At 52.5% G+C, this 22855-nt stretch overlaps 1 protein-coding gene across 14 annotated transcripts; it reads right to left on the reverse strand.

Moving 5' to 3' along the window:
- Nucleotides 1-5: 5 nt before the first annotated feature.
- On the reverse strand, nt 6-18221 carry SRRM2 (serine/arginine repetitive matrix 2). 14 transcript variants are annotated; one of them, XM_046666143.1, is made up of 15 exons: nt 17983-18216; nt 14497-14768; nt 13517-13624; nt 13161-13325; nt 12914-12991; nt 12417-12476; nt 12294-12326; nt 12033-12083; nt 11769-11861; nt 10927-11125; nt 3095-9816; nt 2083-2370; nt 890-1003; nt 637-747; nt 6-546 (listed from the first exon to the last, which is right to left on the reverse strand). In XM_046666143.1, the coding sequence occupies exons 2-15, from the start codon at nt 14736-14738 to the stop codon at nt 537-539; spliced, it is 8274 nt and encodes a 2757-aa protein (XP_046522099.1). In that variant the 5' UTR covers nt 14739-14768; nt 17983-18216; the 3' UTR covers nt 6-536. The 14 variants fall into 14 exon arrangements, with proteins under 14 accessions (XP_046522099.1, XP_046522098.1, XP_046522096.1 ...); XM_046666142.1 differs by having other exon boundaries at nt 637-744; nt 12417-12479; XM_046666140.1 differs by having other exon boundaries at nt 12417-12479.
- Between the last annotated feature and the right edge of the window lie 4634 nt (nt 18222-22855).

A 22855-nucleotide genomic window follows, 5' to 3' on the forward strand; every position in this document is an offset into this window, starting at 1 on the left:
ATTCCTGCATTTCTCATTTTTATTTGACAGAAAAAGTTGCTCTTGCTGTACAGATTTTAAAAAACCAAAATGCCTTTAAGAAACGTGAAGAAAAGTTGGGGGGAGGGGGCCACAACCTCACTGGGGGGCAGTAGGGGCCAACTAATTTCAACTCCTGCCCCTTCCAAAACACCTCACCCAAGTCCCAAACCATCATCCCCCCCAGGAATTTGGGGATAAAAGGGGGACAACGTCTCCCAGGCCCTTTCTGACTCAAGACGGGGGCATCCTGAAGTATCCTCCCCTCCCAAAACTCCCATTCTCATACCCACCCACCCCAAACCCCCCAAAACATGTGAACCAGGAAAAACTCACAGAGATTAACATTTCACAGGAACAAAGAAAAAAACGAGGGGGGAGGGAGTCTTCCCCCAAAGATGCTGCCAGGGTTGGGGTGGGGGGGCACACAAGGACCCCCTCCTACGCCTGTTGGGGAGAAAAGGAGCACTCCCTGTGGCTCCAGAACTGGGGGTATGGTGGAATTCCCCAAAAAAGATTCACGGAGACCTGCAACAGAGAAGATGGCAATCAATGCACAGGCCCAGCCAGCCCTGGAGCTCTCAGGAGACCCAGGCATGGAGTGAGGACGACACTCACCTGGAGGAGCGGTGCCGCACAGGGCGGGGGCTAGGTGTCTCCCTCCTGCGCTTGTGGCCTGGGGAGCGGCTATCCCCACGCTGGCCTCTCCGGGAACCCCGCTCACTGCTGCTGCAACACGGGACATACATTAGATGACACAGAACACCACCAACCTCTGGCACCTTTGAGCCTGAGAAGTTTTCCTAATAAATCAGTGGTGAGCTAACTGGACTGGCTATTGGCAAAAGGAAAGCAACACCCACTGCCCTACCTCTGCTGGTCCCGTGGTGAGGGCTGGGGCGAGGTGCGGCGGCGCTCCGCAGGTGAGTAGCTGAGGGACCGGGAGTCCCGGAGGGAGTCTATTGGCTTCCGGGGGCTGCGGGACCTGGGGAGCAGAGTAGGCCCCCATAGCGCCACACCCTTCCAAACCCACCAGCCAGCACTCAGGACCACCCACCCAGGTCCTGACCACCAAACCTCATACCACACGGGGCCAGCCTCAGACCCACCTTTGTCTGCTCACTCACCCATCCGCCCGCACATCATCCACCGAGTGCCCCAGTGGGCAGGGCACGGGGTGCAGCGGGGGACGCAAAGATAAAGACAGTCCCTGCCCTTGGAGGGACTCAGTCTGGTGGTGAAGGAAGGCCAAGGGAGGCTCACTTGGCCCCATGTGTGGGAAGCAGCCCCGCAGGGACTGATGTACATGGGTCTCGGGACCCAGGGGAAGGGGACATGGGGCAAGGAAGGGAAGGGGCAGGGTAGTCTTCTCGAAGGTGCTGTTTGAGCGGAGTCTTGCAGAACGAGGAGTTCACCAGGCGGACAAGGGAATTCCAGGCAGAAGGAACAGCATGTCCAAAGGCATGGGGTTCTCCTTAGACTGCAAGGCGCTGGGTGTGGCTGGAGCACAGGGCATGTGTGGGGGCGGGCAGGAGAGGAGAACACAGGGCAGGCAAGGCCAGTTGGTGAAGAGCCTCACACGCCATTCCCGCAGAGGTGGGGCTTTATCCTGCAGGCCACAGGGCGTCCCGGAAGGATTTGTGGAGTGGAGGGAAGTAACCAGATGTACGTTTTAGAAAGATCCCTCTGGCTACGTGTGGAAGAGAATGGCGTGGAGGCAGGGAGACAGGGAAGAGGCTGTGGACAGAGTCGGGAGAAGATGACGGTGGCCAGACCAGAGCCCTGGCAGTAGCAACGGGGAAACTTAAAAGCTAGACTCCCTGGGACCAGGCTGCATGTCAGGGCAGGGAGAGGAAAGAACCTAGGACTCCCTAGTTCTGGCTTGAGCACCCAAATGGACGGTGCAGCCCTTTACCAGAACAGGGCACCAGAGTAGGTGGGGAGAGGAGCACCCAACTGCTCCCATACAACCAGACACCACAGTCCATGTGAAACACCCCAGCAGGGATCTCACACCCCAGGGTCACACCCCACCCCTTCCATCTCAAGCAAGGCAGCACTCACCTCTGCTCGCCAGGGGGTGGCTTCTTGGGGCTTGCAGGTTTGGGCAAGGCCTGAGGGCCAGGCTTAGCAGGGGAGGGGGATGAAGAAGTAGAAGAGGAAGAGGAGGAGGAGGAGGAAGAAGAGGAAGAGGAGGAGGAGGAAGAGGAGGACGAGGAAGAGGAGGACGAGGAGGAAGAGGAGGAGCTGGAACTGGAGCTGCTAGAGCGTCTCTTCCGTTTGGCTGGGGTAGGCTCCTGAGGACGTCCCTCTCGAACAGCCTCCTTTGGGGCTGGAGCAGGGCTGGGGACCCTGTGGGAGAAGAGGAGTGTCACAAGGAGACAAGGTGCCCCAGCCCCAACCCTACCTTCCTTGGCCTGGAGGAACGGCAGTGGGGGAGGGGTGTCTGAGAAAGGCCCTGGGAGCTCTCCAAGCCGAGAGCCAGTGAGCGCATTCTCTGGAGAGCAGTGGGCCCGAGCTGACCCAACCTCTGCTAACACAAGCAACAGGCTGGGGCCCGCAGCACAAGGGATCAAGGCTAAACCTCAAGAATGTCCCTGATGGAGGAATAAGGCCCCTGGGCTCAGGTGCTGGGTGGTCTCCTTCCTCGGAGAGCCACAGCTTGGGGAGGCCCCTGTGTGTGCAGGTTGGCTGGGGGAGGGGCCGTCCTGCCTGGAGGCAGGGAGAGGGATGGGATGACCTCTGAAGATCCTTCCAGCCCAGGGAGTTCCTCTTGAGGTCTAACTGCCATCCCTCCTGCTGTAAAATTAAGTCCATTTCCTCTAGTTCTGTCCTCTGTAGAGACGGAAAACTTATCATTATCCTCTAGAGAATTAACCTTTGGAGACTTTTATCTGTCCCATTCCTCCCCCCTTTGCCCCCACCCCAGCATTCTCTTCTACCCCCAGCTTAACGGTCAAGGTCCCCATACCTCTTCAAAGAGCCAAGAACCTTTGGATAGGGCTTCTCCCTCCCCACTCCCCACCCATCCCAAAACCTTCCCCGTAGAAGAGTTCTAAAAATCAAGCCCTCTCACCTCTTCAGTGCTACCTCAGGTTGAGTGGGAAGGCTAGAGCCCTCCGAGTCGCTAGAACTTGAGCCAGAGGAGGAGGAAGAGGATGACGACGACGATGATGATGAAGAGGAGGAGCTGGAGGACGAGGAGGAGGAGGAACTCCGCCGCTCCTTTGCCGGCTGCAGGGCGGCCAATGCAGAAGGCTGCTGGGCCCCCGTAGAGGCAGGTGGTTCCCCATCCTCAGGGTGGGACACCCCAGGGACAGGGCCAGAGAGTATGCTGTTGTGGTCACCAGCAGAAGATATGGTCTTTGCCACTACCCCAGAGGAAAGGGACTGAGACCCTGCTACAGGGGTGGTCTGGGCAAGCACAGATCGGGATTGGTCAGAAAAAGTAGATGGCACAGGGGACCTAGGTCGATCCTGAGCTGGAGGAAGAACAGACTGTGAGGGAGCCTGGACCATTCTAGAGGCAGGAGAGGGAGCCCGCTCAGAAGTCATTCTAGATTGGCTCGGGGCAGATGGTGGGGTTCTAGAGCCTGGGCCACCTGGTGGTGTTCTGGACCTGGCTCTGTCAAGAAGCGGTGGTGAGGTTCTGCCACTAACACGCTCGTAGGCAGAAAGGGGCACCCTGGGGCTGGTGAGGTTTGCACCAGACAAGGCTGGAGCCATTCTAGCACTGGTGAGGCTTGCAGGGGCCAAAGCTGGAGGGGTTCTCGAGCTGGCAATATTCACAGGAGCTGTGGCATGTGCAGATCTAGGACCCACCAGGTTTGCAGGGGCTGGAGCCTGGGGTGTTCTGGAACTGGAGGGATAGTTTCCAGGAGTTGGGGGTGTGCCAGAGCCCGTAAGACTCAAAGCTGCCAAAGCAGCTGGGGTTCTGGCTCCTGCCAGGTTCACAGCTGGGGCCGTGGGGGTGCGAGGGTCAGCAAGGTTCACAGCTGAAGGTGCCACTGCTGTTCTGGGACTAGCCAAGTTCATGGCTGCTGCTGCAGCTGGTGCTCTCGAGTCAGCCAGGTTCACTGCTGTTGGCATGGCAGGTGTCCTGGCACCAGCCAGGTTCATGGCTGCTGCAGAGGCTGCAGGAATCCTGCTGGCAAGGCTGGCAGCTGGAGCTGTTCTGAGACTCATGAGAGGCACTGGAGCTGGAACCTGGGACATTCTTGCAGCAAGGCCAGCAGCAGACATAGATGGAGGAGGCCGAGCGGTGCCGAGACTGATAGCTGTCAGGGCAAGTGCGATTCTAGACTGAGCATGATTTTCTGGTACAGATGTTCTCGGGTGATCAGGAATTCGGGGACCTGGACCATCCATCATGGAGCCACCAGCTTGCTGCAGGACAGACATAGGTGTTCTAGAGCTGCCAAGGGGTTCAAGCATTCCAGGTGATCTACAGCGGTCGAGAGGAGTTGGTGACATGCTAGGACGACTGAAACAGCTCATTCTGGAGCTATTGAGTGCTACTGGAGGTGTGCGAGAACCAGAATGATTCCTTGTTGTTGGCGGAGTAGCAGAACGTGAGCGGTCAGAACTACTTCCTGATGCAGAACGCCTGCGGATGGCTGGAGGAGATCTTGTTAAGGACCGTTTGCCCCGTGTTGTTCGCGGAGTACGGGACCTAGAACGGCGGCGGATAGCAAGTGGTGAGCGACTTCGAGAACGTTTGCGTGGCAACAGTGGGGTTCGAGACCTAGAACGGCGCCGAATAGCTGGAGGTGTTCGAGACCTAGATCGGCGGCGTGTCACTGGAGAGGTTCGAGAGCGGGACCTCCTTCGTGTTACCGGAGACGTGCGAGATCGAGACCTCCTACGGGTAACTGGGGATGTTCTAGATCTCGATCTTCTGCGAGTTATAGGTGAGGTTCTGCTTCGAGATCGCCTCCTGGTTACTGGTGGAGTCCTAGATCTGGACCTTCTGCGAGTCACCGGTGGAGTTCTAGAACGGGAACGCCGGCGAGTTGGTGTTCTGGATCTTGACCGACGGCGGGTTACCAGTGGTGTTCTGGACCTGGATCGCCTTCGACTCACGGGTGATGCTCTTGATCGAGATCTTCGTCGTGTCACTGATGTCCTAGACCTTGATCGTCTCCTACTGACTGGTGAAGTTCTAGACCTTGACCTACGTCGACTAACCAGTGGTGTCCTGGACCTAGATCGCCGGTGAGTGGCTGGAGAAGCCCGAGACCTGGAGCGTTTCCATGGGGCTGGTGATGTACGTGAGCGGGAACGCTTCCGACTGGTTGGGGGTGTCCGAGAACGGCCTCTTCGGCGTCGAGAAGAGGTTCTCGAACTCTCTTGCCGGGCAGGAGACCTTGAATGGTAACCAGAGCCTCCTCTCCTGCGACGAGTAACCCGAGACCTTGACCGGCTCCGCTGTCTTCTCCTAGACGTTGACTGAGAAGATCCGGACCTATCTCGACGTCGGGTTGTTCTTGTTTTCTCTCTCCTTGAGCGGGACCGAGACCTCTGGAGCCCACGAGGCTTTGGTGAAGGAGAACGACCTCTCCTTGAAGTTGTCTTAGTGCGTGGAGATGAAGCTGAACGCCGTCGACGTGAGGATCTTGACTTTTCAGCTGGCTCTGGGGAAGACACCGAGGGACTTCTTCGGCGTCTTGGGGGAGTTCTAGAACGGGTCTCTGGTGAGGATGACGCAGAGCGGCTTCTACGGGAGAGTCTGGCCTTCCTAGTCAACTCAGGAGATGACCGAGAACTGCGACGGCGAGGTGGAGTGCGAGACTTGATCTTCGGCTCTGGTGATGACCTAGAGCTTCTTCTAGCAGTTCTAGATTTGGGGGGGTGTTCTGGAGAGGACTCAGAACTGCTGCTTCCTTCAGGAGAAGGGCCTCTGCCCTTGCTTGATGAACCTGATCTGCTTCGTCTGGGAAGGGCCCGAGGAGCTGGAGCCTTGGGTTCAGGAGAAGAATCAGAACCACTCTGTGCCCTGAGTGCAGCTCTGGGCTTATCTTTAACTTCAGGTGATGAGCCAGATCTACTACGCCGAGGAGAAGGTCGGGATTTGCTGTCGACCTCTGGAGATGATCCAGAGCAACTCCTCTGTCTAAGTGGCATTCGTGTCTTCGCTTTAGAATCTGGAGAAGAGTCAGATTCGCTTCTTTCCTGAGGGGATGCACTGGGTTTCCCATCAAGTTCTTGAGAAGATCCAGACCGACTTCTCTGCCCAAGAGGAGTCCTAGCCACAGCCTTCTGTTCAACTGATGATTCTGACCCACTTCTTTCTCTCTGAGGAGTAAGACACTTGTTGTTGAGCTCCAAGGATGATGGAGAACGACTCCCTGGCCTAGGAGTCTGAGGCAAAGCTTTTGGTTCTGGAGAAGAATCACATTCGCTTCTCCCCCTGGATGGTGTTCTAGGTATATCTTTCATTCCAGGAGAGGACCCAGATAAGCTGTGCCTTGAGGGAGTCCCAGATCCATCTCTAAGTCCTGGGGAAGACCCAGACCTGCTTCTCCTTGAGGGAGTTCTGGGTAAACCATCTTTCAGTTCAGGAGAAGATGTAGAACTACTTCTTTCCCTCGAGGGTGTTCGAGGTATAGCCTCAAGTACCGGTGAAGAGACACTCTGATTTGAAGACATTCCTGCTTTTTCTACTGCATCTGGGGATAAATCAGAACTGCTGCGCCTGGAAGATCTCGTCGATTGTTCTTTCACGTCTAAAGATGGATCTGTCTCCAGCTGATTAGAAGAAGGTCCATTCAAATCTTCTTTAACCTCAGGAGAAAATCCAGTATTCATTTCTGTAACAGGACCTGAATTTCTAAATTCTAAAGGCGATCCAAAGCTATTCTCCCTGGGAGGGGAGTTAGATAGTTCTTTATGTTCTGGAGAGAAATGGGGCCCACTCCAAGTTGAGGCCACTACAGGGACTTCTGCTTCCAAAGAAACCTGTGACTGGCTTTGGTCAAGAGTCAAAGACATAACAGGCCTTTCTTCTATCTCAGGAGATGATTCAAAATTATTTCCAGCTATTTCTTTATGTTTTGGAGACAAATGGGGCAAAAGCTGGTTTGAAGATTCTTCAGATTTATCTACCACCTCCATTAATTCCTCACCTTGGTTCGGGTGAGGTAATGCACTACTCTGGTCTTTTGTATCTAGAGATGACCCAACACCACCTCTTTCCCTTGATGGGGTTCTGGGTGTGTCTTTGAGGACTGCTGAGGACTCAGGCCTATCCTGCGCTGGAGGACTCAATTTGTCTCTTGGTCTAGGAGATGGTGCAGTAACATCCTCCTGAAGGAGTAAGCCCGTTTTCTCTTTTGATTCAGGAAAAGGCTCCAATCTACTCTGCCCCAGAAAAGATTTAGAGTCCATTGCAGGATATGGGGAAGAGTCAGACTGGGACCTGCTCTGCTCAGGAGACATGGCAGATTTCAGCCTAGGACTTGACAACAATTCACTTCTATCTTGTCTTGCTGGAGATCTGGGTGCCAGCTCAGCGACTGGAGATGATGACCCGGACTGGCCACCCTTAGGAGATGTTTGAGATTTGCTCTGCAGAGATGGAGATGCAGAGTGATTCTGCCTCATTTCTGGACTTGAAGTATCAGATCTGGGGTCTGGTGAAGTCTGAGATTGTCCTTTCTGTTGCAGAAATGAGGAGCCGAAATAGCCCTCTCCTGGTGGTGCACTAGACTTTACTCCCAGGCAGAGGGAGAAGGACCCAGAACAACTTTGCACTGGTGAGTCTTTAGACTTCTCTTGGGAACACGGTGACTTTGATCCAGAAAGAACGTGCCCTGGTGGAGTTTGGGGCTTGATGTTGGGGCATGGCGAAGTAGACCCTGAGTGACTTTGTCTTGGTGGTGTTCCAGGTTTCACTTTGGTATCTGGTGAGGAGGACCTAGAATGGCTGTGTCTTTGCAATGATCTAGAGTCCACCTTGGAGCAGGGAGACTCTGATCTGCTTTGCCTTGGAGGTGTTTTAGATGTCACTCTACTAGGACTTGGAGAAGAGGAACCAGAATGGCTTTGTGTTGGTGATGTTAACGCCTTCACTTTGGGTTGTGGAGATGATGACCCAGATCGGCTCCGTCTTAGAGGTGTACTAGATTTCACTCTAGGAGGAGAAGACCCTGAGCAGCTGTGTCTGGAAGGTGTCCTAGATTTTACCTCAGGATCAGGTGATGATTCCGAACGGCTCCGTCTTGGTGGTGTTGCAGACTGCTCATTTGCCTGGGGACTTGTTACAGACCCTTGCCTTGGTGGTGTTCCAGATTTCACTTGAGATTGAGGAGATAAACTGGAACGATTTTGTTGTGATGGTGTTTTTGATTTCTGATTAGGAGGTAAAGAAGAACGAGAGTGACTTCGCCTTGGTGGTGTTCTAGATTTAGCTTTAGGTTGGGATGATCCAGAGCGACTGCGCCTTGGTGGAGTCTGAGACTTCTGTTTAGGGCATGGAGAAGACCCTGAAAGGCTTCGCCTCAAAGACAAGCGAGATTTTGTTTTGGACCGTGGTGAAGAGAGAGACCTGCTCCGCCTTGAAGAAACATGAGATTTTTTCATTTCTGGGCTTGAGTTGGACCTGCTCCTTCTCTGTGATGTTCTGGATTTGTTCTTCCGCTCTGATGATGAGCCAGACCTGCCTCTTCTTTGTGGTGTTCTGGAGTGAGATCGTCCCCGTCTAACTAGACTTCTACTACGGGATCTTCCACGTCTTGCTGGTGTCCTAGACCGAGATCTCCCTCTCCTGGCAGGCGTTCTAGAGCGCGATCTACCACTTCGCCTACCTGGGGTTCTAGAGCGCGATCGACCACTTCGCCTAGCTGGGGTTCTAGAGCGTGACCTGCCACTTCGTCTAGCTGGGGTTCGAGAACGTGACCTACCGCTTCTCCTGGCTGGCGACCTACTACGAGACCTCCGTCGCACTGGCGAGCGGGTCCTAGATCTGCGCCTAGCAGGCGTTCTAGACCGCGATCTGCCCCTCCGGGCTGGTGTTCTAGATCGAGACCTACGCCTGGTGGGTGTTCTGGATCGTGATCTCCGCCTGGCAGGTGTTCTGGAACGAGACCTGCCCCGCCGAGCTGGCGTTCTAGAACGAGATCTGCCCCTAGTAGCTGAGGATCTAGAGTGTGACCTGCCTCGCCTTGCTGATCTAGATCTGCCTCTTCTCTGGTTATTTCTACTCCTGGACCAGCCCGGTCGCTGAGGAGACCTGGAGCGGCCACGTCGCTGGGGACTTCTAGATCGCCCCCACCTCTGTGCAGACCGGGACCTACACCACTGAGGGGACCGGGACCGAGAATGACCTCTCTTAGTAGGGGTTCGAGACCGAGAACGCCCCCGCTTGGTGGTGGCAGGGCTACAGGACCTCCCCACCCCATGAGAAGGAGTATGAGAATGTGATTTATCCCGCTTTGCTCGGCCATGCGAGCGACTCTTGGATGCGGGAGAAGAAGAAATCTCCCGACGGGACCCAGGAGCTGGTGCGGGTTTAGGACTTTCAGGGGAAGAGCTAGCATGCCGAGAAACTTTGGTAGGTTGAGGGGATGGTGGGCAGCTCTCTGAAGACGACTGAGGAGGTTTCTCAGGAGACTTAGGTGGTGAACGGCCCTGGGTTGGGGAAGCCTCAGATGGGGGGTTCACTGGCTCCTGACTTAAGGGGGTTGTTGCAAGGGGTTGTGGGGAGCCGCCATGCTGCTCAGCAAGGAGCAGAGTGGGAGCAGGTGGTTCTGGGCCTGTGCTGCTCCTTTCCGGAGAGGGACTAGGTTGAACTGCAGATTTCTAAGAGTGGAAAAGAGAGTAGGGATATGTAAGCACCAAAACTTCCTATCGCCCAAAGATCCCAACACCTTTTCCAATCAAACTTTTCCTCCACACACCCCATTATACCAACTGGTCCTTTTCCTTACCACAGGCGTTCACATTCATTCAATATAAAGAAATCATATAACAAAAAATAGTGGGGAAAACATGAAGATATGGATAGTCTGTGACCTCAAGAGTCTCATAATCCAGAGAAAAAAACAGAATGCAAACAACTAGTGGACCACATTTTACAACACATAACCATTACAAAATGCTGTGACAACATAAAGGTGTTTTTAAATGGAAAGATAAAGCAATTTCCCAAAGTGGGTAGCATCTGACTTCACCCATGAAAAATAACTATAATATAGTAAAACAACAAAGATAAAGGTTTGAGGACAAGATTTATATAAATAAGAAAGACTAAAACGGAGTACAGGAAAAAGACAGAAAAGAAGACCAAGTTACATAAGCCTTAGATGAGTCAAGAGCAACAGGAAGTAAATTAAATTTCTGAAGTGATCCAACTTATATTTTGAAAAGTTAACTCTGGATGACATGGCAAATGGACAGCAGCACCAGGAATTTAGCAAGAGTAATTAAAATATACCGTAATAACTGAAACAAGAAAACATGATTAGGACTTGATTTAGAATAGCAAGTATAAAAGAAGAGGTATGGAAAAGACCATTTCAACGTAGTGTTTCCAGACTGCAGGCAGCAACCCAATAGGCTGAAAAATTTTAGTGAGCCACAACCAGCATTTAATGAAAGAAAGGAGAGGAATCAATAAATAGTAAGGCTATTTATAGTTTGAAGAAACACCTGTTCAAGTTTTATGTATGTGTACAAACAGGATAATGATGTAAAACCTATTAATATCCAGTGAAGTTTGAAAGCCACAATTCTAAAGGATTTGTAGATAGGAAAGAGAACTTTGATAAATACCTGAAAAACGAACGCAGAAAAAAACAACTGAATACATTTCTCTTTAATAAGCTCTTACTTCTCTCCTCCGCTTCAAACACCTATCCTCAAACCTACAGCTTTATCACCCAATGAACATCCATTAACTCAGGAACATACCTCCTTGATGTCTTTATCTTTGTCTTCATAAGGGCTGCTAGGATGCTTTGTAGAGGGCTCTGGGCTGCTAGGCTGCCCTGTGTTGGTGGTACCTGGTTCCTTGGAAGGTACATCTCCCTCCCCTCGATGCCCTGAGGCAGGAGAAGGACTTCGCCCAGTCAAGGTAGTTGTATGGGTTTTAGCTGCAGCACTTCGAGACCTAAGGGAGGTAATTGAGGACGGGGAAGAGGAAGGAAATCAGCTCAGGGGAGAACAGAAAACCCCCTCCCCAGCTCCCATCCACCTTTCCTGACTACAACCCTCTTCCAAAAAGCCTTCTCTTATTTACAAGACTCAAATCACTCATATTGAAAATCAAGCCCAGTTCACTCTGGTCCTTCTCTTCTCAACAATCCCAAAAAATGTTCTCCCTTTACCCCTTTATTCACCTCCCCCAATCCTCCCCAAACCCTCCACCCAGCCCACTCCCTACCCACTTCATTCACAACTCACCTCTGAGCCCACCTCCTTCAGGAAGCCTTCCCCGATTAAGGAAGCCAGGGTAAGGATTCCTTCCTCCCCCAGACACCACGAACAAACCACCACCCCCCCTATTCTGGCAGTCCATATACATCAGAACAAAACAAAAAATAACAAAATAAACAAAAACAAAACAAAAAAAGAGAAGGGGAAATGTATATGTCTGTCCATCCTGTTGCTTTAGCCTGTCAGCTCCTAGAGGGCAGGGACCGTGTCTTCCGAATGGTCTGTGCAGCGCCTAGCACACCGTGGGCGCTCAATAAATATTAAATTGATTAACCCGCAAGTCCCTCTCCCTCCCTTCCTCCTGGACCCCCCCTTACCGACTACGGGAAGTATCAGAAGAGGAAGCAGAGTCAGCAGAAGTTGAACGGTGGGCCCGGCGACTCTTGGGTGCTGGTGTTGTACTTCGAGACCTGAAGGAAGACCACCACCACAGCTCAGGGTGCTGTCACACCTGTACTGGATTACCCTCATCCATGCTTCAACCATTTACAGGGACATTGCTGATTCTACCCTATTCCCCTAAGTGCCATTCATCTACTTGGCTCAGCAAATTTCGCTCCAATTCACACAAGTTCACTCACCGCTTCCGCTTCTTGTCCTTAGATTTACGCTTGCTCTTTGGAGTGGGAGACCTGGGAAATAAAGCAAGACTATTAAAAATAATTATAATTTTTTTTAAAAAGTGAAAAGAATTGATAACTGACAACACAACATCAAGGAAGTGAGCTTTGCTCCAAGAAAAAGAACCCCCTCCTCCTCTCTCAGAGAGCAAGCAAGGCCATCAAGCAATGGTTCACCACTCCATGTCCAACTATGTCCCCTACGCCCTAAAGAGCTCTTACCTATGCTTCCGTTTCTTGGATTCAGACTCTGACCTGTTGGGGAAAAAACATAAAACATAAACCAATACCTATGCCTGGATTCATCAAGCCTCCCCAATCACTCCAAGTACTCCCACCTCATACCTGTGCTTCTTCTTCTTAGAGCTCTTCTTCCTTTCTCGTCGAGGAGAGCTGCTCTCTGACCTGCTAAAAATGGGTTCAGAAACAAGGTCATTCTGCTTGGCTACTTCCCTGGCCCTCCCACTTACAATCCACCCCCAAAAAAGGCTTCTAAAGCACCAAACAACTCCAACAACACTGATGTCCCAGACCTAAGCCCAGGATTTATTTACTCTCCCAGAAGCACAGGTACCTCCTCCTTAAATCACAAACCTCAAAATTAAAAGGAAAATCCCAGAAATCCACAATGCTGCTAGCCAGTTCTTAATTGGCAGAGCTACAAAATTAAACCTTCCCCACTGAAGAAGCACACATTTATTCTCCTGGCTGAAACCAGAATGGTAACTCCCTCTTCCCTGACAACTCTCTCCTGCTTCCTAGAAGCATGAATTTTATTTCCAGAGAGACAGTATGACAGGGCTGGTCCTCTAGCTACTAGACTAACTTTCCAACTATCTTACCGTCCTCTGTCTTTCTTCTTTTTCTTCTTTTTTTGCTTTGGGGTTGGTGAGCGAGAACTGCTGGACTCCCGGACAAGGCTGGGTAAAGATGAAAATAAAACGGAAGTGCTAAGACAAGTTTCCTTAGACATTTCACCTTGAGAGAACAAAATCTAAAGAATTTGGAAAGAGAGAGTCCACCAAAAAGATAGAGCTGAATGTTTAGAATTAGTAGAGAAACTGCGACTAGTTTCTTGGTCTTGTGTACCTGTAAGGTTTGGGAGGCTCGGGAGCTGGTTGTTTAGCTTCTCGAGCACGACGCTGAGGATCAAAAGAGCTGCCATCCACATAGGAATCACTGATGCCAAAGGCAGCACGGAGTCGTTCATTCTTCTTCTCATTCAATTCTGCCAACTGGTGAGTCTCAGTTACCCTAGAGGAAAAAAGAGCAACGGTCTGAAGGAGATAGAGAGCAAATGGCAGTCACATTGACACAATTGTAGGCAGGAACCAAACGGGCATGGGAAAAGGAAGAAAAGAGGAGGGAGAAAGTCCAAGGTAAAAACGACAGCAGAAGCAGCAGTACAGAGTCCAGAGGAACTCAAGGGACAGCAAAACACTCACGCTGGCCTCTGCCCTGGGGTCTCCTCCTTGCCCCCAGGGTTCACATCCTTCTCCAGCAACATGAGTCGAAAGGTCGCCACTTTTTCCTGAATTTGCTGTTCCTCGTACCTGAAGAATAAATCCCTTCCGGGTTAGAGCTTGACTAGACACTTTGCCCAGTCCAGGTTTACAGGTCCCTCATTCCCAGCAGTCCCTTCCCTTTCCATGCACACATAGAACTTTTCACTCACTGTCACCCAAAGGGCCCTTCTCTTAAATCCTCCCGATCTTTTCCTGTTGTCTTCCTTCCCTCCACTTACTACACCCTCTAGAACAGTGGATTTTAAACATGCTACACTCCAGGGGCCAAGAGAGAAAAGTTAAGCAGGCAGAGTTCTAGGTGCTCCTCCCCAACTTCAACAAGAACAGGTCTTTCATTTCCTGGGGTTTCAAAATCAGATGCATTGTATAAAAGGGGCGCCACTGCTGAAGTTTGAAAACCACTGCTCTAAAAGGTTTTCTGCCTGAATGCCCTCCTGCTCCAAAATTTCACTTCCCTAACCAACCCATGATCCCTTCTTATCCAGATATTATTCTAGTTCCTGTTTTCCTGCCTTTGCTACTTTCCAAGGCCTCAAGCCTTAAATTCATTTGTCTTCCTCTTCTCTACCAATGACAACACCTGTCAGCTTACCTATCTCTTCTCTTATCTGGTCTCTGCTTTCCTACCTCTCCCTTAAAGCACATTTTTGTTTCTCAATGGCCCCTCTCTTTCCCTAAGCGCCTCCGTCTAAATAATTCAGACTCCCTCACACAGTTTCCACATCTCCCACTTTGAACTGTCCTTTAACTCCTTTCAATTTGCTAGCTCCTTTACCTCCTCCCCTCCTACAACTCTTCTCCAGGCCTCTTTCAACCAGCCCTAAGCTCCTTACATCCCACATAACTCCCCCAATTCTGCACTCACTCAGTGCTTGGCTCTCCCCCAGCCCTCCCCTCACCCCTGCTCTTCCATCATCTCCTCCAGCTCGAGGCATCGCAGCTCCACGCGCCGCTTGCGCTCGTGGTCCAGGATGTCAGGATTAGGCCGCTTCACCAGGGCAGCCTCCAGGCGCCGCAGTTCCTCCTCTCCCTTGTAGTCAGGCCGCTCACCCCGGCGGCCCCGCACCAGGGACAGGTTGCGCTGGACGTAGCCGTTGGTGCCGCTGCCCCGGGGCGTCGGCAGCCCGATCCCGTTGTACATGGCCCCGTGCCCGGAGGGGCACCACCGCTCCTGAAGGGGAGCGGGGAGACACGGGTCAGGCCCCTGGCCCCAAACTAACCACTTACCACCACCCAAATCCCTGCTCAACTCCATCCTATTTCAACATGGACCTCCATCCTAACATCCTTTAGCTGCATAATCCTTCTGGTCTCTTAACAAAACCCCTTCCTCATCCTTCCCACACTGCTTTCTACCAAATCACAGCTCAGCTCTTCCCACTTTTTCCCCTCAATGTACAAGAGCTGTTCCTGCTTGCACCTAGATTTTCTTCTTTTTCCACCCCAAACAATGATTCTATTTCTCTCAAATTTCTCCACACAGTCCCTTTATTCTCCTTTGGCCCCAATATGCACAAGCAGGGTCTTCACCAACTACTCTAATTCCTAATCTCTAGCAACTGACCGAGGTCTCCAAACAGGGTACACGACAAACACCAAACAGATCTGTGGCACCTGAGGGCCTGCAGTCCAACTCTAAGGACTCTTAGAAGAACTAACCTAAGGATTTCAGACTACCGTGTTACGAATACAAACTGACTAAACAGCCCCTAAATATCCAAACAGATGGACCGACTGGTTCGTAAGATAAAACCTACAGCGTCCTGTGCAGCCTCACACCCAGACCAAAGGCCAGCGTGCACATCAGAAACACACATGAACCTTGGATACGTAATGCTCTTATACTTCCCCTCTCAGGGAAACGGCCACTTCCTCAGCTCCAAATATTTCTATCTCCTACCAACTACCCTGACTGACACCATATACCGTCAATTTCCTTCCCAATAAGATTTCCCACATGATTTGCAGCTCACCCAAGTCTCACTAGCTCCTGTTAGATATTATCTATTTTCAGCTCCATCCTCCAAACACATTAAACTAGTCTCCTATGTTGCAACTGTTCCCCTACCTTTTCTAAATTCCTTGCCCTAAACTTTATTCTTAAACTTATTAAAACCCCTCTTTTTCTATCTCACTTTCATTAACAAGCTGTCAGCTTTCCCTACCAGTCCCCTGTATCTCACATTTCCTAGTTTTCTTTTCCAGCCCTGCCTTATCCCTCTCACATTATCTCCACGCCTCCCATCAGGTTCTATCCTCTCAACCTGTCCCAACCCCAGCAGGACTATGAAGAGCCCTCAAGCCCCAGTTTTTCAGGTCAGATTTCTTGGCTACGCATACTCTATTCCTTTCTCCTATTTCTATTTTTCTACAACTCACCCTGTGCAAGACAGTTTCATAGTAAATGTGTGAGGAAAAACTACCCCAGGAAAAGACTCAAGGAACAAAATGGAGAAATTAGTGAAGGTAGAGGGAATAGAGAATTGGCTAAAAGGGAAGGCTACATTTAAAAATATTCTACAATAAACATCATACAAATACATGAAAAAACATACTAAAGCCTACATATACGTGTGTGTGTACATACGTACAGAAATGTTGAATGGAAGGGAGATAGTTTAACTCTAGACCTCCCCCCACCCCACCCCCAAAAACCGAAAACAAAGATAACCATGCCCCAGTAGAGGAGTGACAGATGAGGCTAAATCTAGGAAAGGCCAAGTAGAAATGCATAAAGAAATGCAAAACTTCTTTACAGAACAAGAAATCAGTTTTATTGTCTAACCCTCACTTTCCTTTTCTCAAATACCAATCCTCCCGGTTCTAAACCTAGGCCCTTCCTTGCCTCTCTACCCCCACCTAATTTCAGCTTCCTTTGCAGAATGCTCCTGATCCACAATTCTACATGTTAACCATTCACCCACACTTCCATACCACCTCACACGAAAATCCTCCCACTCCCTAGGGAGGGAAAACCAGGAGCTGCTAAGCAAAGGGTATTAAGTCGCAAAGAATCGGAGAACTTTTAAGGAATGAGCCAAAAGGAAAAAAAAAAAGTAGCATCCAAGCCAGTGCTCAACACACACTAAAAGGAAGAGGAAGGACGGACCAAGGGGGTACATCGACAACACACACACTAATCACCAAAACCAGGTTAACTTTGCAAGACAGGGATTCTTAAACTGGGGTCCAGAGACTGAGTATGCAAAAGTTACCCAAGCTAAAGGCAAAAATTAAAAGCAAGCTGCAAAGGACGATAAAAGAGAATTTTTTTTCTGTTGGAGAATTATCAAGATGGTAAACTCAGGAAGACAGAAGAAAGTCTTGAAATTTACTATCAGGCTACTGAAGAAAAGAAACACGTTAAAGGTGGGGGGAGGGGTGCGGGAAAACGGACAGAGGGAAGCACAGCGAGCTCAGCACTGGGCACTGTAGGCGCCGAGTGGACACCAGGAAACCCAGAAAGCTAATGCGAGCTCAGGAACGATCTAAGCCCACACATGGAAGAAGACAAAACGCAGAATTTTTGGTCCAGAAACCACCTTAGATAAGCGAAGAGTGGAAACCAAGGCTCAGAGTTGTGTGCCAAACAACGGCTGAAACAGAGTCCAGCGTTTTCTTCCCAGGGAAGGGCTCCAACAGCCTCCTCCCTCGTTTGAATACAACTTTTGGGAAGATGATGAAAAAGCGCAAAAAAAGGCGCACTCGGTCTGCCCTTACATACCTGGGCCGAGTACGTAAACGTGTTTTGGGGAGGGTTTGGGGCCTTCTCTCCCTAACGCTCCGTGGCGAACAATAACGAGTCCGAACTCTCTCTCTCTCCGGGCCATTTAGTTCAGGGCCTTCTCCGCACGGCCGGGCCGCCAAGGCCTATTTTCGGCCTCGCGGGATGGGGGAGGGGGCTGCGCGACGCCCTGGCGTCTGGGAGGCTCCGGGCCGGGCCTCGGGCCCCAGAAGGGAAAGGAAGCCGGACGCTGGAGAGGCGCGGGGCACGGACCCGGGAGCAGGCCCTGCCGCCGCCCCTCCCCGCCGAGAAAATGTCGGAAGGGGCAGCTGCCGAGGGCCGAGGGCCTCCTCGGCCGCACGCGTGGGGGAGGCGAGAAGCCGAGCCGCGCGCTCCCCCCGCCTCGCCGAGAGCGCGCGCGAGCCCGAGCGCAGTCGGCGGCGCGCGCCGTTGCCATGGGGGACGGGAAGGGGAGTAAAAGCCCGCGCGCGACAGGAACGCGGGGAGGGGGAGGGGAGGCAGGCCAGCGAGGGCGAGCGCGAGCTAGCGGCGGCGAGTGCGCGTGCGCGCGGCGGCCTGGGCCGTTCTCCGCGCGCTTTGGCCTCGAGCCGGGGCCGCCGCCCCTCCCCCACCAGGCTCGCGCGCTCCCTCACCCTCTCACCCGCCGCCGCCGCCGCCGCCTCCGCCTCCGCCCGCCGCCTCCGAGGGGGAGAGGTGCTGCCGCTACTGCTGCTGCCGCTCGAGCTCCCGAGTCCCTCGGGGCCTAGAGCCGCCGCCTCGCCTCGCCGGTCCGCCCGCCTCAGCCGACACCGACGCCTCTTCGCTTCCTCAGGGGCCGCAGCAGGCTCCGACTGCGCCACTCGCACCCCGCCTGGGCAGCGCCGCACGTCAGCACGACCAACTAAGCGCGTCAGCACGCCGCCGCGCGCATCGCAGGGCCCGCCGGGAACCGTAGTATGCCCAGTGGCCTTATGCGCAGGCGCCGAAATGACACCGGGAAGTGTAGTTTCTTAAGGCGCGATGGACGTTCAACTTCGTTGACGAAGAACTACGACTCCCGTCGGCCAATGCGAGGAAGGGCTGGGTAGCGGACCAGAGGAGACAACGTATTCCGAGGGGTTTCCGCTGGGCGGGCGGAGCACAGGGCCTAGCGCCACAGCGAGGGACGGTGGAGCGCACATCGGTCTCCCGCCTTAGACGCAGAGCATTCCGGGAGTTGTAGTTGTAACGTGGCGCGGAACCCGTATGTAGCTTAGGCCCGGGGCGCGGCCGCCATTTTGTCTTCCCATGTTAGGAGGCGATGGCCTGCGACCAGACAGGCCACTGCTTCCATATGACCGCCGGCCTTTCCGGGGCGAGCCCGTGGCCGCGCCGCTCCAGGCCTTCCGCACCCGGGAGAAGCCCCCTGAGACCCCAGCCACCGGGCACCCTCGGAACCCAGACCCGCTTCAGGCCCAGGGCCTGGGGCAAAGGCCCAGCCAGGCTGTGTGGAGTTTGCAGCTTCCTCCTGCTGCGGACAGTGCTGCCCGGGCAGCTGCCCTGGGGGGTCATTTCCTATGACCCCTGGGTAAGGCGGCCCGGCGGCAACGCGATTCCTCCTGCAGAACCTGGGATGCGTTACACGTGGCAAGAGGGAAAGGTTCCACACACCCTTGAATTTCTCACCCCCCTGAGAATGTCCCCTGTTTCTAAGTCCGTGTTTTTGAGCCCAAGGCTTGGCCTGATGACCCCCTGCCGGCCGCCAGGTGACACGTGACAGGCGTGGTGGCCTGAGGCTGAGGGGCTGTGTTTGATGTGGCTGCATTTTGTCCTTCCCCTGCCCGCCTGGAGGGTGAAGCCGCCTCGGGGCTGGTCCTGCCTTTGGACCTTGCTAGAAGCCCCTCTGGAGACACTCAGCCTTGGTCTTTCTGGGCCTGAGCTGGTATTTCTGAGGTTGAGAGTGTGGCGTGGTGGTTTCTTAAAGCCCCCCGCCACCACTGAGACCCTTTCCTGTCACCGACTTCCCACTGATACCCTTCCCTAGGTCTCCGGAATATTTTGTGCTAAATTCTGTAGGTGCATGCTCGCGCACCCCGTGGGGTAGGTGGTGGCCGCCTCATCCTCTGGGGACAACAGTGAATTCCCTTACATAGCCCCAGGGCAGCCTTCAAACTCGGGAAAGGAACGTTGGCACAATACTATGATCTGCGGACCTTGTTGAGGTGTCAGTTTTCCGGTAGTATCCTTTGTAGCAAAAGAAGATTCAAAACCATGTGTGCCTTGCATTGTTATCATGTCGTTTTTAGACCCTTAACCTGGAACAGTTCCTAATTCTTTGTAATTCGTGACATTGCCATTTTTGAAGACTACAGGCCATTGATTTTGCGGAGTGTCTCTCCATTTGGGTTTGTCTGATGTTTCGTCCTGTTTAGATTCAGGTTATATACTTTAGGCAGGAGGACTGTGGAGGTGATGCTCTGTCCTCGGTGCATAGCGTGAAGAGAGAGATGCTGCCCACTGGTGCCATTACTACCAACCTGACTTTGGTAAAGAAGAGGTCAACCAGGTTTCTCTGCTGTAAAAATTTCTAGTTTACCCTTAGTAGTTTTTAAAAAAAAGGATCTGGGGGAAATGTGTGGAGAAACCAAGTACACCATGGGTACTGGGTGTACTTATAGTCACTGTGCATCATTACTTCTAGGCCTTTTTGGAGGATAGAGCTGGGAAATGGACGAGATATACACATCCACGAGTTAACAGGGGCATCTCCAGTTCCAATCTGAGCTACAGGGGCCATTCTCTCCTTTCCCCTCTCAGCATTTGTAACTACATGCTCCAACTGTGAGGAACGTGGCTTCCATTTCGTCAGTATTTTTATTTATTTGCTCGATCCTGGAATTACAAGAAGTAGCTTCAGAATTGTTCATCCACACTTCTGCAAAAACAAACCAGAAAAAAACACACAAAAAAGCCTACCCGTTAGAGGTCAATATGTGTTTAGAGTTCTTTGTGTTTAGCCTCGGGTCATACGCTCGAAATACTATATTCAAAAGTTACTTGAGATAGTGGGTTTTATTTTTTCTCACCCTTCAGTGTGTTTATGTTATTCATTTGAGATATGCTTTGATTCATTTCTTTCAGCCTGGGACCCTGAGCCCCCCACAGTCCCCCCAGCATCTCTGTCCTGTAGGGTGGGCCTAGGTCACTGAAGTCACCCCACCCCACTCTTCTCCCATATAGAATCATGAAATACCGGTGGAAGTAGTGATCTCAGGACAGGTCACATTAGTGCTGACCTGTGGGCCTCGTTGTGTGTAAGCTGTCGCCAGTCTTCACTGCATTTCTGGTTGTCGCAGGGGTCACCTGTTATCTCTTGAAACAGGTCACTGCAGGCCTGGGATTAGCACCTGGGAGGACCCGGGATGGCTGTGGGCACAGAGGTGGAGGATGCCCATGAGTATGAGCGAGGCCCGGGAATGGTTTGGGGGAGGCGCAGGTCAGGTCCAGAGAAGGCAGTGGGGCCCCTCCCAGCTGGCCACCCTCACGCTCCTCCTGTCGTCGGCTCTGGGCCCTCCTCACCCCTCTTCTCTTGCAGATGAAATGAAAGAGAACCACACACTATTGACAAGAATCCTCTCTAAGCCCCCAGCGGAAAGAGAGACCCCACCTTCCTGGGGATGAGAATGTCATGAGACAACATGCTATGCACAGTTGACATTTAGGGTATGAAGAAAGTCAAGTTTAAGGCAAAAAAAGAATTCGTTGAATGGCATTTATTGAGTGCCTACTGTGTGCCTGACTCATTTCCAGAACCCAACTCTGAATCCCAGGATTCTGGGTCCTCTGAGACCCAGCTCCAGTGCCTCCAGCCATGGGGCCTCCCTGCCCCTGACTGGCTCCCAGCTGGCCCTTCCCCGGGGCCACCTGGCCTGGGCCATCTCCCAGACCCCCGGATCCTCTTCTGGGTCCTCCATGACCTCAGGGCCTGGAAAAGGAAGGACAGCTCTGTGCCACCCCCGTTCCCCTTGCGGGCAGGCACCAGCACGTCCCACACCAGATATGTGGGATTCCCCACACCAAGCAATTAAGCAAGTCTCCAGTTCTCTCTGGACACCAAGGGGTTTCCTCAGATTTCACTCAGTTTGGACAAAACAGGAGTTACCGCAAACCCCGCAGGTTAAGGGCTCAGTCCCACAAGACTGCCCCCACTTCAGATGCCAATCACAGGTAGTGGATCCCCAAGTGACCCACAAAGGTCTGTCCAACATGGCTACAGATCAGGGGTTCCCATGACACCTCCATGGGTTCAATAATTTGCTAGAAGGGCTCACAAAACCCAAGAGATAGTTTACCTGCTAGATTACCGGTTTATTACAAAGGATACGACTCAGGAACAGCCAGATGTGAGAGATGCACATGGACGGTGTGGAAAGGGGTGGGGAACTTCCAGGCCCTCTCTGGGGACACCACCCTCCCAGTGCCTCCCTGTTCACCAACCCCAATGCTCTAAGAGTCCTGGCGTTCAAGGATTTTTATGGTGGCTTCATCATGTAACCATGATCAATCATTAACTCAGGCTCCAGCCCCTCTACCCTCCCCAGAGGATGGGCCGAAAATTCCAAGTTTCTTATCAAGCCTCAGTCTATCTGGTGACCAGCCCCGACACAGGTGCCCACTCAGACTTGCCTCATTAGAACAAAAACACTCCTGTCACACAGGAAACTCCAAGGGATTTAGGAGCTCTCTGTCAGGAGCTGGGGTCAAAAACCAAATATTAGCACAAAAGGAGATCCTGGCAGCCCTATCGCTCAGGAAATTACAGGGGCTTTAGGGGCTGGGTGTGAGGAACCACAGGCGGAGACCCATCTATGTTTCTTCTTATGTCACACGACCTCATACCCCTGGCCTCTCAGCCTGGAAAACCAGCCTCTAGCCTGCTCACCAGGTGGGTCGCTGAGGTTTCTCTTCCTGCTGCCCTTGACCTGAAAGGGGGTGGTGGGACCTCCAGCAGGTATGAGGCCACCATCACTTCGCCTGGTGACCTCTTTTCCAGCCTTCACCACCTTTGTCATTTTCAGTTTAAAAGACCATCCAGTGCCCCCACCCCCCAAACACACACACACTGGCCTCAGCATAAGCCGACCCCTCCAGATGCAGACACAGCAAATCCAGCAGGTGTCTTACTGAGCTTTCTTCGCCTTCTGGGGAGGGGGTGACCTCCAGCCCCAGACTGGCAGCACTCTCCACTGTTCTGTCCCCTCTGCCTGGATGGACTACAGCGGATGGACTCTAGCAAAGGGGTCAGCCACCCCGCTTGCCTCGGACACTCAAAGGCAGGCAGAGGAAAAGGGAAGCTGACAGCGGAAAAGGGCTGCATGGAGCCCTGCCAGGTCACCTCTAGGCTGTGGTCCCAAACCAGGGCCGAGGGCTCTTCTAGAACACTCAGCACTCCCAGCAGCAATCAGCTGTAAGCATGAAAAAGAGAAGAATTGCATTCTTCTGACCCAGGTCCCTGCAGGGGTGGGGCAGTGTGGACAGGAGATGGAGGTAGAGGC

This window comes from Equus quagga, chromosome 7 (assembly GCF_021613505.1).
Source record: "Equus quagga isolate Etosha38 chromosome 7, UCLA_HA_Equagga_1.0, whole genome shotgun sequence".
In the NCBI taxonomy this organism is placed as follows: domain Eukaryota; kingdom Metazoa; phylum Chordata; class Mammalia; order Perissodactyla; family Equidae; genus Equus; species Equus quagga.

What these genes read in the sequence shown, in the direction of transcription:
- SRRM2 (XM_046666140.1), bottom strand. Translation starts at nt 14,738, where the DNA reads ATGTACAACGGGATCGGGCTGCCGACGCCCCGGGGCAGCGGCACCAAC. An exon ending in GAGCCTCCCAAACCTTACAG is followed by an intron (nt 12,992 to 13,160) that starts GTACACAAGACC and finishes ATCTTTACCCAG; the next exon opens with CCTTGTCCGGGAGTCCAGCA. An exon ending in AAGATAAAGACATCAAGGAG is followed by an intron (nt 9,817 to 10,926) that starts GTATGTTCCTGA and finishes TTCCACTCTTAG; the next exon opens with AAATCTGCAGTTCAACCTAG.